This window comes from Grus americana, chromosome 2, assembly GCF_028858705.1.
Source record: "Grus americana isolate bGruAme1 chromosome 2, bGruAme1.mat, whole genome shotgun sequence".
Lineage (NCBI taxonomy): Eukaryota > Metazoa > Chordata > Aves > Gruiformes > Gruidae > Grus > Grus americana.
Window position 1 is genome coordinate 163,634,467 of NC_072853.1, and position 16,621 is coordinate 163,651,087.

The window sequence follows — 16,621 nt, forward strand, 5'->3', positions numbered from 1 at the left end:
AGATATCTCAGAGGAGTCCTGGTTGAAGCTGAGCACGTTTAATTTTGCAGCATTTACACAAATTCATCCAAGACTTTTCAGGGCTGGTTGCAATGGTGTTTTAAAAATGCAAAAGAAGGCAGAGGGGAATACCAGTAAATTTAGGGATTGTCCTTGCAAACTTGGTAGACAAGTGATGCAGAGTTTGGTAGCGGTTTGAATTTAAAAAATGAAAAATGTGAAGCCATTGCCTCACTTTAACTGTTTGTCCTTCCCGTTGGAGAAAGGAGAAAAGCAGTATTTACCCCGTCACAGAATTGTTTAGGTTGGAAAAGACCTTTAAGATCATCAAGTCCAACCATTAACCCAGCACTGCCAAGTCCACCACTAAACCATGTCCCTAAGCACCGCATCGGCACATCTTTTAAATACCTCCAGGGGTATACCTCAAACCACTTCCCTGGGCAGCCTGTTTCAGTGATTGACAACCCTTTCGCTGAAGAAATTTTCCCTAATATCCAATTTAAACCTCCCCTGGCACAACTTGAGGCCATTTCCTCTTGTCCTATCACTTCTTACTTGGGAGAAGAGACCAACACCCACCTGGCTACAACCTCCTTTCAGGTAGTTGTAGAGAGCGATCAGGTCTCCCCTCAGCCTCCTTTTCTCCAGGCTAAACAACCCCAGGTCCCTCAGCCACTCCTAACAGAATTTGTTCTCTAGATCCTTCACCAGCTCTGTTGCCCTTATCCGGACATGCTCCAGCACCTCAATGTCTGTCTTGTAATGAGGGGCCCAAAAGTGAGCACAGAACTCGAGGTGCAGCCTCACCAGTGCCAAGTACAGGGGGACAATCACTGCCCCATTGCTTAATCCCTTAGAGTTTTTGCTCTTTCTCTATTACCTAGAAGAGAGATTTTGTGGGGAGAGGACTAGTTTAAAGCCAAGTGTAAAAAAAAAAAAAAAAAAGCGGGGGAGGGGGCAAGAGAAAGTCCAGACCTGCTTCTTCAATATAAAGAATGACAAATTTCAGTTTAAAATCCCTGGTGAAAAAACCCAAAATTTTTTAGAAACATTTTCACTTTGAAGGCAAAAGCACTCCTTTGTCAATGCAATATTTTTAATTTTTTTTAAAGAAGGAGAGTTCAGACTTGCTCAGAGCACCAGTAGGGAATGAGTTACTGGCTCCAGTCCAGTTCTCAGCAGATGGTCAATTTGATGGCTTACAGAGAGTGCAGTTGGTGCAAATTGCTCAAGGTGCCTTCAGACTGTCATCTGTAAATGTTATATAGATACACTGGAGAAAGCAGTAATTGCAGGAATACTATAGTGAAGAGAGCACCCTTTCACAACGCACTGTTTTTTGGGAAGGCAAGCTGAATTGGTAGGAGTCTTTTGCAGACTTCATAGAATCACAGAATGGTTTGGCTTGGAAGGGACCTCAAAGATCATCTAGTTCCAACCCCCTGCCATGGGCAGGGACACCCTCCACTAGACCAGGTTGCCCAAAGCCCCATCCAACGTGGCCTTGAACACTTCCAGGGATGGGGCAGCCACAGCTTCTCTGGGCAACCTGTTCCAGTGCCTCACCACCCTCACAGGGAAGAATTTCTTCCTAATATCTAATCTACATCTACCCTTCTTCAGCCTAATTTGCAGTTCTACTTAGAGTTCCGTGTGGGTGGAAGGTGCTGTGCATTTTCCTCTCCTGAGATGTCATTGCTTGGAGTTTGTCACAGCATCAATGGCTGTGTAAGGACTAGTTAGATCTGCCAGGCTGCATTCAGAAAGGATCGTGGTGCGGTCCTGAGTCTGGTCTCTGGCTTGACTGTTGGGGCAAGACAGATGGAGTGATGTGTATTTTGATCAGTGTGACTGAGTGGTGTTTGTTAGTTAAAGGATCGCTGCAACAGCTTTGAGGCACAGAAAATTAGGCTGAATTTTGAGGTTTAATTAGTTTCACTTCTCCCTGTCTTTTTATGTTTCTTCTCTATGTTGGAATGGGAGACAGCAGGGAATTTGCAGTCATGTCATTAATTTCCTTGTGGTGGACCACAGAGGAGGTGTGTTGAAGTGATCTCTGAAGGTCTGTTCCAGGTCTACCTCTTTTCCTAGGATCTTACTTATAGTCTGCCCAGTGCCTCAGAGTTCAGCATAAGACTGTTCACTCCTGGACATGTTCTAGGGAAGCTGCATGACCTTGTGTGGAGACCACAAGATGGGAAGTGGGGACTTCTGGCATCTCTGTGTGCTGCACGTCTAACATAGCAGTTTGGTTGTGTCATGCAGTGCAGTGGTGCTTGGACTAGCTCTCTGCAGCCATGGCATCCCAGCGCTCTGCTGTTGCAGGTCCAAGACAGTATCTTTACATGTGCCAGCTTGGGGCCAGCCTAGGCAGGGGTCGTCTTATGATGTGTAAACACGGTCATGATCGTGTCACTTAACACTTATTTATTCTCTTAGTGCTGTTTGTGAAGGACCTGGACATATCTCTGCAGGATAGATTAGAGGGCTTAATTTTGGAGGGAAGGGCAACTGGATACAGCACAGGATCTCAGGACAGAATTGGTCTGGCTTTTCTTCATGCTTTGGTCTTTGGTAAATCACTTGGACTCCCATTTAGCGTTGTCCTGGGACACTTTACTCCAGACATGTAACAGTTGTATTTGTACTGAAGCATTTGACTTTCTTTGTACAGAAAAGGAAGGTGGTGGCAATAGTGGGGTGGTTTGTAGGTGTAAATGATGTTGGAAGGACTTAATGATTTCTGGGGGGAGAGATGTGGCCATGCTGTTGGTGTTCAGTCACTGCTTCAGAAGCTGACCACATGTTTCCTCAGTGGGTCAGGTCTTGGGTATGGAGGTGAAGTGGGGTAGGATGACTGAGCATGGGTCTGAGACATCTTCAGGAAGGCTGATCCCCAGCACACCTTGCTGGACACTGACTGATCATCCAAAACGGTGCTGCAGCCTGAAGTGGTTATCTGCTGTCAGTTGGGTACTGTAATTCCTGCTGGTTGGAAGAATAATTAACTCCTTTTTAGCATGGCTATTTGGTTGCCATTCTTTTCAGACCTCCAAGAGTCCAAGCGACATGTGCGTCTTACGTTGGTTTTCTCAGCATTGATAATGGGAGAAAAATTGGAGTGGAGAGCATGTGTCCTAAAGCAGGGTGTCTCATCTCTCACTCCTGGCACAGAGCAATTTCTCAAGCTCACGGTCCATTTCTATCTGCCACCTCTCCACAAGCGTCCAAGACCTCTTTATAATTTGATCAAAATGTAGCTGGGCACCAGCAAGTGCCTATGACGCTTCTGAAAGATGCCCATGTCTCCAGTGGACAACGCAATGAAAGGACCATGGTCAATGGTGGCTAAAAATTGCTGTGTTTAAACACAATATCACAGTAAAAGTATTCTTAAAAAAAAACAACCTGCAGAAGTTGATATAAAAGGCACCAGCATGTTTGTTTTAAAGGTGATTTGAGTATTCTTAATTCTGGTTATGAAATGGTCTGTGCGCGCATGTGTTTCTGGTGATAAAAACTTCAGGAACGCATATCTATTCTGTTCAGCGTGTGTACGTATAATTCAAAGGTTTAGGTCTTTAGTCCTTTTCTGGAGGGAGCGTGACTCTAGCTTCAGCAGAAAGGTATTCTGAGGTGCAGGAGATGGGAGAACGATGCTTATTTACGGTATGGCCTTGACAGAGCGGGTGTGTTTGGAGAAGACTGCAGGCTGGGCAGGCAGAAGGCAAGGCAGCTTGCTGAAGGAGGAGGGGGGCTGTTTGCCCAGCCATGGTCTGGCCATTTAACCTAAATCAGTGGGGGTTTTTTTTGGGGGGGGGTCTGTTGGGATGGAGAGAACTGCCCCAGTTGGTGGCAGAAGAACAGACTGACTTTCCCTATCCCCATGGATCCAGGAGTTGATGTCTCAGCTCTCTCATCCCTTGTCTTCTTCATGCCTCAATCTAAGGCAGCACCTTTGCTTTTCACTTGTTCTTTGTATGCTGAGCACTATTAAAAAAAAACCCAACAGGTTAAATTGCAGCAGTTCATCTTATTCTAAGGCACAGCGAGCTTTCTAGCTCAGGTTTTCTTATTTTTAAGAGGTGTTCACGTCTTCTCCCTTTAGTGGTGTTATGTCCGTTGCATCCAGGGCTTGTTTAGGGTCACTCCAGGTGTTTTGGGCACCCGGGGGATGCGGGACTGGACCTGCATTGCTGTATTTAGGACGTGTAAGCTGTTGCTGTAGCAACAGATTAAGAGTTCATGGGCTCTGGGCCGTGGCTTTGAGCACTGGAAGTAGCCGGGCTGGGAGGGAGAAAGAGGTCTTTATGAGCCTGCAAATAACCTTCAAAGGTATCGGAGGCAGTCAGGGGAAATAACTTGCCAGCTACGTTTCTTGCTGGGTAAACATCTTCCTCCTTTCAAGTGTGCTCCAGAGAGGTATGGGTTGTGGGGAAAGGTAATATCTTTTATTAGACCAAACTGATAGAGGTGGAAAAAACCAGGCTGTCTTTTAGGTGCATAAGCCCTTCTTCAGAAGGAGCAAATTTTAAGCTTAGCAGGAAAACGGGCTGGAAAAATTGGCCCAAGTTTAACTTATGTTAATCCATTAAAGAAAAAGGTAGCTAGTGTCTGTGGAGCAGAGGGAAACACTAACAAAAAAGCTGTGAAAGTTTGTTGTGGGATGAGAGAGCGAAACCAGTACCTGGTACCTTTGAAGTGGTGAGGAATTTTGCAGACAAAATGCATCGTGCCATAAAAACAAACAGCCCTTGTATCTAATTTTTTTTTTTAATGCTCAGCAGAGCTATGAGCATACAAAATTTTCTTAAATGTGGTTATTTTTGCTTTTTAAGGGTTAGCCCCTGTTTGCAGATCTCCTAGACTAACTAATCTGCAAAAGCAAATGAGAAACAACGGGTTTGTCCAAGAGGTGGAGATTTAGCACGGCTTATCTCGCACCACTCTGTGCTTTTATAGGAAAGCCCTTGCTGCTGTATTCCTGTCTCTGCCTCCCATCTTCCCCAGGGCTCTAACTGGGAGCCACCCAGTGCAAGAGCTAGTTCAGGGCTGGGAAGCCTTTGGCAGCTGGAACGGTCAAGGCTGGGTTAAGTTTCTCTTTGGTGCTCTGTAGGGTAAATGCTCTTTGGCTAACAGAGACTTGCTTCTTTTATCTTTGCCATGCTTTCGATCTCTCTATGAGCTTCGGTAGCAGGGGACCAGAGTGTGCTCTCGTTGTTCCCTGTGTGCCTCAAATGGGTTTGCAAACACGGCCTGCATTATGGTCCCTGCTTCACAGTCATGTTTAGAGGTGCTTTGAGGCAAAACAACTTACCCAGTTACGCTTGTGTCAGCCAACAAAACGTGTCACGGCCCATGCTTTGGCACTGTGTGTGTGGGTATGGCCAACTTCCTCCCCCCAAATGGGGTGGCCTCATCTGCTGCCCTTACAGGGAGCAGCCTGGGGGTAGGGGAGAAGGCCGGGGGTCCGTAAGGCAGCACGGACAAAGTGGGTGGCAAGTTGGCAATGAGCTATGGAGGGTCACTATGGAGGGCTTGGGTCCTGGTCTTGCTTAGTTGACTGAAAATAAAAATAGTCCGAGGGGTGTTGAGCTCAGAGCTCCTCTTGTGGGTCCCAGCTCTGTGTGGTGTGCTCGGGGCTGATGTGGAGCTAGGCACCATGCTGCCACCCTTTTGGCAGCGAAACAACACCTGCTGGGGGCTGGAGAAGTGTTTGCGTGGTGACTTCTTTGAGATGGGGGTATGACTGGCCCAGCAGGGTGGTCTTGTCCTGTCCCACATGGCCTGGGGACATGGCTGGGCCTGTGCACCCCACTGCAGCCCGGGGTGCTGTGGTGGCTGAGCCACACTGCCCTGTGGTGACAGGGTTGAGAGGTCAGTCAGCAAGTGCCAGAGAAGCACTGAAACCCTTTATATCACTGAAAACTGTTGTGTTTTGTATTATTGAACCATCACATCTCAGGCTCCAGGATCCAAGTCGCTGGCTGGATATGAGGGGCAAATGCCTGTTTTCCCTGACTCTGCCTTCTTCAGCAAATCTCCCCCCCACACACCAAATGCCACCCAATTTTAACCCAGACGTTTCCCGCATTAGCCAAGTAGGGTTTGAAGGGTGTTGGGTGCCATGGCTGGACCCCCCAGGTTGTTACAGGGCCCAGCGACACTGTGCTGCTGGAGGAGGGGGGCTGTGAGGAGGAGGGAGGAGGCTGGGTTTTGTGCCCAAGCCTTTATCTGAAAGCCACGGGATAAACCCCACAAGGGCAAAGATTATTTTTTTTTTGCCCCCCTCCAAGCTGTCCAGCTTGGATACCCACCACAGTGCAGCCTCTGAGCAGCTCTCCTCATCCTGTAACTCCAGAGAGTTTACATGCCCTCGTCCCCAAGCTGCTTTGCCCTAACCAAATCCAGCTGTCGGGATTTTGCACGGGCTGTATCTGGAGGGGGGCGGAAATGGCTTCTTAGCCAAGCTTCGCTGCCCTCCATGTGTGCAGGGTTGTGTGTGGGGCATGTGGGGACGAGTGAGCATGGGGATGGGGCCGTGGAGGAGGGCAGCATGGCGCAGAGCATGGGAAACCTCTGCTGGTGGCTCTGATCCCGTGGAATTTTACAGAGGAATAGCTATTTTGGGAGTGGAGAGTTGTAGCGAACCACAGACGTAATCCTGCTTTCCTTCCCTGCTGAGCTAAACCAAACACCTTTTGGATCCTGAGTCCTTTTCCATTGCAAAAGTCCCTGGTAAATCCTGGAACGAGGGTACGACGGTATTGTGCCACAGCTCTTCGTGTTTGTCAAGACAAATTTCTTGTATGATTTGTGGATCAGCCACTGAAACTTGTACGTAAGTGATAAAACTTGCCATTCAATGCCCTTGAAAGGTTTTGGTGTTTGCAAGGTACTGATCACTCGATGTTTTAAGGGCATCGCTCTAACTGTAGCTAAACTGAGGTGCAGTCCCAGTAGCATTACCTTAGCTTTTGGTTTTCCCTGGGGAAGTTCAAAGGGCAGTTGAAGTTCTTCATTATCTCACACCCTGGATCTCAAATATGTTATGATCCAATGTATTCATTTATTTGCCAGTTTATTATCTTTTGCTGTTTGTTCAGTGCTCTTATGGACATGTTAAGAACCCAACCACTTAATATTACGTTGGAGGTGTTTGCTTATTTGTGTACATGACTATTTTGGGGACTAATTGGGTCCTGTCATTGTGGCGATCAGAATTAGTTATATATGTGATACATAGTTTTACTAATTATGATTTTAAACATAACTGGTTTAGCTTTTTTTAAAACAGTTTTTTTGCCTCCCCCCAGTCCCGTTCCTGAGCATTAATTTCTCTCCCCTTTTGCAAAGGGATATAAAGGGAAGGGTTGGGTTTGATCTAAACAGATCCTCAGATGCAATTTTACTGGTAGTTGTATGCGTCACCTGAGGGATAGCATGGGGTAGAAGGGGAGGAGGAGGCAGGAACTCTCAAAATGAGCTCTACCCCTGAGAAAAGGGTCTGTGAGATAGTATAACTGTACCCTAAAGCCACAGATGTTTTATTGGGCATTTGGCATGATGGATATCTGTAGCTGTGAAAAGTCTCTGGTGTGTTTGGTTTTTGTTTCTTTTTACAAAGCAGTTACTGGTTATGCTATAAAAGCAAAATTCAAAATCCAAACTGATGTCGTTTATGGAGAGCAAATGTTTACCATCGATTTGTCAGGTAAGGTATTAATAATCTTCTACATCTATTAGGTGATTCACCCTTTAGCATCATAATTTCCTGATAAGGAGAAACATGCTTTCAAGAAAACCCAGCACCTCACAGCATTAGTTTATCTATGTGAGTTTGTGTGTCCTAAGCTTAAGACGTCAGCGAGCAAACTCCTGCCAAGAAATCCTGTGTATCAGAAGAGTCTTTCCTCACTTCCTCATGTATAATTGCTCTGTTTGACCTGCTGAGTTGTGCCCTGCCCTCCAGTCGTACACAGGGGTGACCTTGCCATCCCTTGGGTGGAGTTGCAGGAGGGTGAAAGACAGCAGGATCCAGCTGCTGGCGAGCCTTTGCTGACTTGCAAAGGGAACATGCTCCAATGGTGTGTCTGCTGTAGTGCGCAGTAATCTGGACTGGGAGAGGGTAATTGGATAATTTTTCTCTTTATCGGATACTGAATGCTGCTGCAGACAGTGGCAAAATGATTCGAGCATGCAGGTTTAATTTACATGGAGATTTATCTGTGTCTCCATCACTAGACGGATGCATGCAGCAATCTTTTTTACTACAGGTCATTCACAGCCCTTCTAAGGGGGGTGAGTCACAAACCAGTATTTGTACCTGCCTGTGAGAGTATCGGGGTCCCTTCGTTACTTGTTTAGGGGCTTTTCTTATGGTCCAAGTCAGGCTCTTGAGCTTCTAGGTCGCTAGTCTCCTTCCTAGCATTGACTGGGACAGTCACTGTGACTCTTTACCAATTGATCCCTTCCGCTATTTAGAATCATTTAGGTTGGAAAAGACCCTTAAGATTGTCGAGTCCATGCTGTCTTGGTACATCTGCCACTGGTATTTTGTGCGTGGCCCGATCCTGGTGGCAGTACATGTCTGTTGATGGTGTTTGCTGGTACTGAAGAAACCCCAAAGTCCTGGGTTTTTCTTCATCTCCAAGCTCTTTTTTCTCCCTCTGGCTTTTGGAGAAAAGGCAGCGTTTGTCTTTACAAGCAAGTTCTTTGACACCTGCTTTTGCATAGGTTAGTGTTGTCTAGTTCCCTGGACTAGGAAGGCAAACCCAGGACTGATATGACATTGACCTTCTAACGAAGGAAAAAAATGAAAAAAGGACAACTGGAAAGAGAGGTAGGAATGAATTAAGGATTACTCTAATGTAAGAAGCTATGTGTTTCCATTTAGTTAAATGAAGAGGGGTTAAAAGGGGATGAGATTGCAGTCTGTGAATACCTGCAGAAGATGGGGGCGTGGGAATTCTGTTAATAGAGGAGTGTCCAAGATACAGGGATGTCAAGATCTAATGAGTAGAATACAAAATGAGATACGCTGAAACTGGAATTGAGAGATATTTGTTACAAAGAGATTATCGGGATAAGTGTGCAAGCTCTTCAAACTGAGACTTTCTGGACAGCTTTCTGAAAAGAGGCTGTCTTGTATGATTTCAGGTCAAGATCGTGATGCAGAGGCTGCTAAATGAGTTTCTGTGGCCTTTGTATACAGCCAGGAAGGCTAGGTCAAGTTAAGTCCTCTGTGAAGTTAAGCTCCGTTAATGTATTTAGCTCTGGCTGCAGACTTGTGTAGTATTGAGCAAGACTTTTGTCTGTCTTAGATTCCTGTCCATCAAATGAGACCTAAATAACAGCTCATCTCTCTTTCCATCTGACAGTTTAACTGAAAGTCCATCAGGATGGAGACTGCCCTTTGCAGGTACTGGTTGATGCTGAGGTAGTGAGTCTTGGCTTTCAATTGAGGCTCTCTTTAGTAAATGATAAATATCGTATACCAGTTAATCAAATAAATATATGTTTTCCAAAACTAGAGAAAATGAAAGGCTGATGTCCTTTGCAGGCCAAAGATTGTCAGTGTCGTAGTCATGTGGTTCCATATTTGTTTCCACTGTGTTTTATTACATTTCAGTACTTTTGTCACTCTGTGTTCAAAGTCTTGCCTTTTGAAAGGGCTTTTACTGAAAGTGACAATCTTTCTGTGAGGCTTCCCATCCTCTCCTCGTCCTCTTTCAGCCTTCACAGAGCTCTTCCCTCTGCCTGGGGATATCCCCAGCAGTTGCATCACCTTCCAGAGAGGTGGATGCTAGCGATGGAGGGTGCTGCTGGAATTTACACAGGCACAATGGCTGAACCCGGCTGTCAACATCACAGTTGCAAAAAGCACAGTGGGATCTTTAATGACCACAAGTGGTCACATCTGTGGTTTTACGTTGGATCCAAGCGGAAGCGTATATGACAACGTGCGGCCCCTTAGCTTACACGCTCCAGCCTTGCTCAGTAATGACTCAGAGGACAATACTCTTCCCTTCTGCAACGCCCAGGATTTTTCCCCGACTTTTCCCAGCTCCGGCTCTGCCTGGTGTGTGAGAGGCCGAAATCAGAACTTGCCGCATTTTACAGGACTCTGTTTTACTTCTGCAGGCTTTTCTGTGTGCTTCATCCAGCTGATGCTTTTTTTTGCAGTGTTGATGGAAGCAGCTTCATGGAACTACCGTAAGCTGCCTCTTAGTAATGACCTATTAGTGAAGCCAACAATAACAGCACTGTCTAGACCATCTGAACACAGCTAAATTATTCCTTTGTCCCTTCTTCATTTGCTTTCTCTCCTGACTGTTGAATTGTTTTGGGTGGTCTGTGTTGACTTTCAGGCTTGCTATTTCTCTCTAGCTTTTTTTTCCCTTTTTCTTCTTCAGCAGTGAGCCTGCTGTACTAAGACTGAAACTCTAAGTTCCTCTCTCATGCACGCAGGCTGCAACCAAAGCCGTGTAGCAGTGCCGGAAACGTGTATCTGAGGGGCAGAGAGATTTGTCATCTTTTAACTTTTTGATTTTACTTCATAGTTGATTTTGCTAAGTGCCGGATGCCCGAAATTCACGTTGGTAGTGCCTGGGACCCATGAGTCTTAACATCTTACAGAACTCAAAACTTGATGAGAGAAGGAGGTATTCTGTTCTTGATACAAGATCCTGCCAAAACGGATCAGTGTACTTTATTAAATGTCCACCGTAGCTCAACTCATCATTGCTTCCTGGGAGTGCTTATGACTTTTGTGTGTTCCTCTCCTTTATGTGACTATGGATATTCCCCCCTGCCCCCAAACCTTTGGGAAATTGCTATCTTTGAGACCTCTGTTATATTTGGTTGGAAGTGGTCTTTGGTTGGATGGGCTGGTGATGTGATCAAATGAGCTTTGTCACAGGAAGAGGATTTTAAAAGTGCAAAAGTGCAAAAAAGAGGGACTGTTTCCAAGGATGTGTAGTGGTAGGATGAGGGGTAATGGCTTTAAACTGAAGGAGGGTAGTTTTAGATTAGATATAAGGAAGAAAATCTTCCCTGTGAGGGTGATGAGGCACTGGAACAGGTTGCCCAGAGAAGCTGTGGCTGCCCCATCCCTGGAAGTGTTTAAGACCAGGTTGGATGGGGCTCTTAGCAGCCTGGTCTAGTGGAGGGTGTCCCTGCCCATGGCAGGGGGGTTGGAACTAGATGATCTTTGAGGTCCCTTCCAACCCAAATCCAACCATTCTATGATTCTAAAATTGGAGAAGAAAGAAATGAGTTTCCTATGAAGGGAAACAGCTGAAAATAAAGAGCTGAGGATGGAAGAGAAGACACAGGGGACAAAGGGACAGTGTCAAGCACAATCGATTTTTATATTTCATTTTTGCTCTCTGGGTAATTGGCTTTTCTTTGTCCTGCTCTTCCATAGTAGAAATATTCCTGTTTATATGTCATGCTGCGGAGAGAGCAGGCTTTGTTATACAAGTAATTCATCCTGTCAGCCTACAATACCCAAAGTGAATTTGTACAAAACAGGCCAGAAGGTTGTTCAGGAGCAAGAGCCCACTCATGTTGCACAAAGTCAGTGGTTTCCATGAGTCTCCGAGTCCATCTGAGCTCTGCGGATACTTCATTGGTGTTGTGCAACTTGCAGCTGTTTTGTTCTGGAGCCGTGGCAGAGCCTGGGAAGATGTTTGCTGCGTGGTCTCAGTACTGCCTTCTCACCAGGCTGAAGCATATTTGGGTCCTGCCAGTGCTAGATCAGGAGAACTAGATCTTGCATGTCCCTTGGGCACGGGATTCCTGTTGATTCCCCAGCATTTTCTCCCAGGGTGAGCCATCCATCCTGCACCCCCTGCTCACTCAAACCGAGCCAAACAGAGAGCGAGCAGCCTGTGACGCCCCTTTCACTGGAGAGGCTTGGGAATGGCATTTGGGTTTAATTATCCAGGAAGCTTCAGTGCTTGTTTGAATTTTGACCGAACTGGCTGAGCTGGCTGCTTGTTTCCATGGAACAAAGTTCTCCACCCTTCTTTGGAGTCAGCTCGGAGACCCCAAGAGCAGTAATTAGGATGGGCAAGAGGCTTAGTCTGGAAAGCATCAGTTCCTGTGCAAAGCTGTCATGGAGAGGACTGGGAAGTGTCAGTTTTGCAACCAATGATGCAAATTCTGCTCCTGCACTGAAGTTGTTTCAGAGCATGGTGTGGGGTTTTTTTCACTTTGTTTTGAACAGTTGAGGCTTCAAGTTATAGTCCCTCTGAAATTGCAGTTCTTTTGGGCTAAAACCACACTGAAAAGTAGTTTAAAAGATACCTAAGCACATAGAAATACATTTCTTCAAGGAAATAACATATTTCTGATTGTGCTGCTTGTGTTCTTTCACACTCCAGCAACAGAAAACAACTTTTCCTGTTCGTATAGGAGGAAGTTTTCTTATCTTATTTTGTAGCAGTGATGGCTTGGATGTGTATTTTGGTTTTTTGGCAAGTAACGTTCATGTTTTATTATAAAACATTCTCAAATGCTCTTCAGAATGTTCTTCGGCATTGGCTTTTCAAGTAGATGGAAGAACAAAGATGCTGAGTTGACAGCCTAAATATTAGAAATATCTCCTTCTTTCCGTCCTTCTTTCCGTCCGTCTCTTCTTGTGACAGGCAACACTGACTCTTTACATGTCCTGGAATATCCTTGCAGGGCACCAGCGGGTTAACCAGAAATCCATCTCCTGGCAGGTGCTGCCAGGCAGGTCCAGGGAGGTTTGGAGGTGGGAGGGCAGTGCTGAATTGGGTGGTTTTGCCAGCAAAAGCCCGGCTCTACCACTGCCCATTGAAGCTCCGTTTCCCCGTGACATTACGGACTGTGTTTTGTGTCAGTGAGTTCAGGAAACTTTTGTTGTCACTGGGATTGGAAAAAAGAAAGGGATGAGGGGCATTTTGGAGATTATAGCTTTGGTGGAAAATTCCTGGAGGGTGATGTGTGGGGTTTCTGGTTTTGTGTTTTGGTTTTTTTTTTTAACTTGTCCCTCCCCCATTTCCCTTCCCCCTCCACAAAAAAAAAAAAGTTTTGTTTTTTCTTCTTTTTTGTGTTGGTTTTTTTCCTACTACAAAATCTGTCTGGAAAACTGCTTGTCCCCAAAGGTCCCTTTTAACAAAAAAAACCCCAAACAAAACACCAAAACCAAAACTATAGGAACATTCTAGTTCTTTTGGGTTTTTTTTTCCTGAACTAGAACTGAAAGTTATCTTTTTCTTGAATGTTTTCTTGTAGCATTTCAGGTTATGCTCCCTGCCACCCCTCCAGAAAAACATACCTGTGTTTTTAGTGGGTAGGGAAATGTGAAAGAGGAGAGGAATTGCAATTTAATGTACTTTGGTATGAATGTTATTATTTTATTAATTATATTTTTTTATATATATCTAAATAGATATATATACACACACATTGCCTACAGGAAAATGTAGGCATTTTCCTAATGTCTGATGTAGGCATTAGAGCTCATTTCTGAGCTCTAAAATAAAAATAACACTGGATTTTAAACATTTCCCCCATTTTTCCCCTTATTTCTTTAATGAGATGTCTCTGGATGCACAGCATGCATGAGAAATCTTTTTCTCACACCTTTTATTTTTTTTCACAGCTTCAGTCCTGATACAACCCAGCAGGAGAAGCAGGAAAAGAGGAGGTGATGCTGTATCTGAGCGTGAGGATCCAGGGCATATACCTCCTGGGGAAGGAACCTCAATATTTGGGTCCAGTCCCATCTGACTTCATATAGTTTTTATCATCTTTCACATCTTTGCAGACTTTGAGTTAAATCTGCAGGCTGCCTTGGAGCAGGGGTGGCTTTATCCCTGGAGATGCTCTGTTTTACACACAATGCAGTAGCTGTATTTGTATTTTTACAGTAATAGCTGCATGTGTCTAATACTTCCCTGTCTTCACTCTGTCATGAACATGGCAGCATGCAAAGGGTTTTCACACCCTCCGAACGTGTATGCAGTGCCCGAGATCTTGAAAGGGCTTTCAGTGCTTGTGGTTGGTATTTTGCAATGAAATAGTTAATAGCTGCTTAAGGAGACCATGATCACAGATGTAAAAGTGTTGAGAAGGAGGAGATTGGTTTCAGATCGAATATGTCCCTCAAAAGTCTTTAGTTACTGCAGAAATCAGAAATACCATACGGGCTCTCGGTGCGTGTGTCTCTTCTATAAGGATAGTCGAGTCTGTTGCCTCTTCTAATGGTTTTCTTGACCTCTCCCTTGGTTTCTCACTGGCTCTAGTTTTGAAAATCAGTTGTGGTTCTTGAGCATCTTTAATGAAGAGGGAGGAAAGGAGGAGATGAGGAACTGTGGTGTACTCCATCACCTGCTGCCTGAGCTTTGTGAGTCCTGAAAGGTTTCTGTCCTATAGAGCATCGTCTTGCACCTCACAAACTGGATCCAGCCCCCTGGAAAGTACATCTGGCCTATGAGTCCCTCTCCAAAGAGTCCCGTGGGCAGCAGATACGGGCTACAAGCTGTAGGAGCAGTGGCCACCCACACTCAGCCACTGGCTTTTCTGAGGATGTGTCTCACGTGTGATGAAGAATCCTATCTTTCCAAGACACAGTGTGGTCTTCGAATGCATCTCTTAACAGGAAGGCTGCACATCATGGCTTTCGAGCCATTTGGGTTGAAAGATTGTATTTGCATTGCTGTATTTTTACTCTGCACTTCCAGGGGCGAGGTTGACCTGCCACACCTCAGTTGTCTGTCTGTCTTTTGCAGATGAAGAAGAAGCTCTGAACTCTATTATGAAGGATTTGGCAGCGTTGGGCAAATGTGGGGGGCTGCTGGACAACAACAGGAATAAAAACATTGTCCACTCCAGCAAACAGGTAAGGCATTGCTTGAGTCCACCCCAAACTCTGGTAGACCAAAGAGGTGCCATGGTGCTCACCATGCTGGGAGAACAGAGTTGAAGTCTTGGAGCTGAAGTTAGCAAGTGCTGCAGTAGCTCAGCATGTCAGAAATAACAGTTTTTTCGGAGGAATAAGCTTTAAGACCTCTTTTTGAAGAGCTGAAAAGAAGCTATGGGCATCCTCATATCGCAGAGGGGCAATGGAGGAGCAGAGGAGAAGAGTGATACCCCAAATCATTCACAAATATAACAATAGAGCCTGAAACTGATTTGAAATCTCAAATCCGAGGCACTTCTTTCTCTTGCTTAGCACTGAAAGTAGTAGAACTTGTTTCAGGCTATGCAGGTTTAAGATTTGGATTAGACAAATGTTTTCTATTGACAGCGCTGATGAAATACAATATTTATCATGTGCAAATTTTACTTCAGATATTTGAAAGACAGACTGCCAACTTTGAGCTGTAGACACCCAGGCTCTTTTGGGAGTAATAATGTCATTCTTATATAAAGCATTTAAATATTAATTACTGGTGTTTATGCTCCTAAAACCAAACATTTTGGCCCTGTTGTGCATTCACAGTTGATTTAGTGAGCAAAAACATTGTCCCTTGAGCAATGTCAGAAATTATTCGCTGACATTGATATGATAGCTAAAGTGGATTTAATAGCCTGTTTGCGTATGGAACAAAATTTATCCAGACACAGAAGTTGTGAAGAAAGAATTCAGTTGTCAAAATAGCAAGAAAAAAAAAGAAGGGGAAAAATAATTAAGAGGATGAGGAAGCTGCTGGAGGAGCATGGAAGCAGATCCTCTTGGAATTCTACTTCTAGTGCTATGGCTTAGAATAAACTTGCAATCAACTCTGTAATTGCTGAATGCCTAGCGAGGAACAAAATAAATTGTCATTTACTGTCGTCATGCATATTTTAATGGCAGTTGTGCTACTAACGAAGAAGTCTGGATGCAGAGGGGAAAAATCCTTTCCCGAATCCCTGTAGACTTCCTAGACACATGCAGACAAAAACACGTGCGCACGTAGCAAGTCTGTTTTAAAGTGTGTCCTGGCGGTAGCAGCTGTCCAAGTTGAATCACTGGATTTGTGTTCAGCCCATGCTGAAATAAATCCAAGATGTTTACAAGACTGACTGGAGAAATTCAGAGCTGGCTCTCCGCAGCTGCAGGCAAAGCAGACAATCCAGCACAGCTTTGGATGGCTCCGAGGGTAGCGTTTTCTGTGAGTTGATGGGTGGGGACCATACCAAGCCATCTCGGGATGCTTTCAGGATAGCAAAGTTTTTTAGACTCCTTAAGTAACATACTTGTTTTTTCACAGAAAAAAAGAGATCCCTGCTGTCACTTTTGAGAACTGTTGTTATGAATGCTGCAGATAGGCAGTTAATCAAATAGTTAGCTGAAAATAAGGAAAATAATAGTTTTCGTTGGCTGAATTCTTATCTACAAAAGTTTCATAAAATTGAAGTCTTGTAATCAAATTTGTATCCACAGCCCATCCATTCTGTATCTTCATTTATAAATCACCAATAGAGTTATGTTGTGCTCTATTAGCTTGAGAATTGTTGGCTGCCACTTGCATTTGATTTTATTATATTAGGAATCAAACTGTTCTTCCCAATTACAACACTGATGCTTGGAAAAACATTGCCTCCTTTTTTATGATTTCTCTTTTTAGCCCAAAGCAGAGCAGCCGTAGCAGTGTGC

General features: G+C 44.8%; 1 protein-coding gene across 2 annotated transcripts in view; it reads left to right on the forward strand.

Annotated features, from left to right (window-relative positions):
- Positions 1-16,621, forward strand: part of LOC129203126 (mitogen-activated protein kinase kinase kinase 3-like) — an 82,689-nt gene that overhangs the window by 24,587 nt on the left and 41,481 nt on the right. For both annotated transcript variants that reach the window (XM_054817119.1, XM_054817120.1), the window contains exon 3: positions 14,769-14,878. In XM_054817119.1, the coding sequence (XP_054673094.1) occupies positions 14,769-14,878 (110 nt within the window). The remainder of the gene's footprint in view (positions 1-14,768; positions 14,879-16,621) is intronic.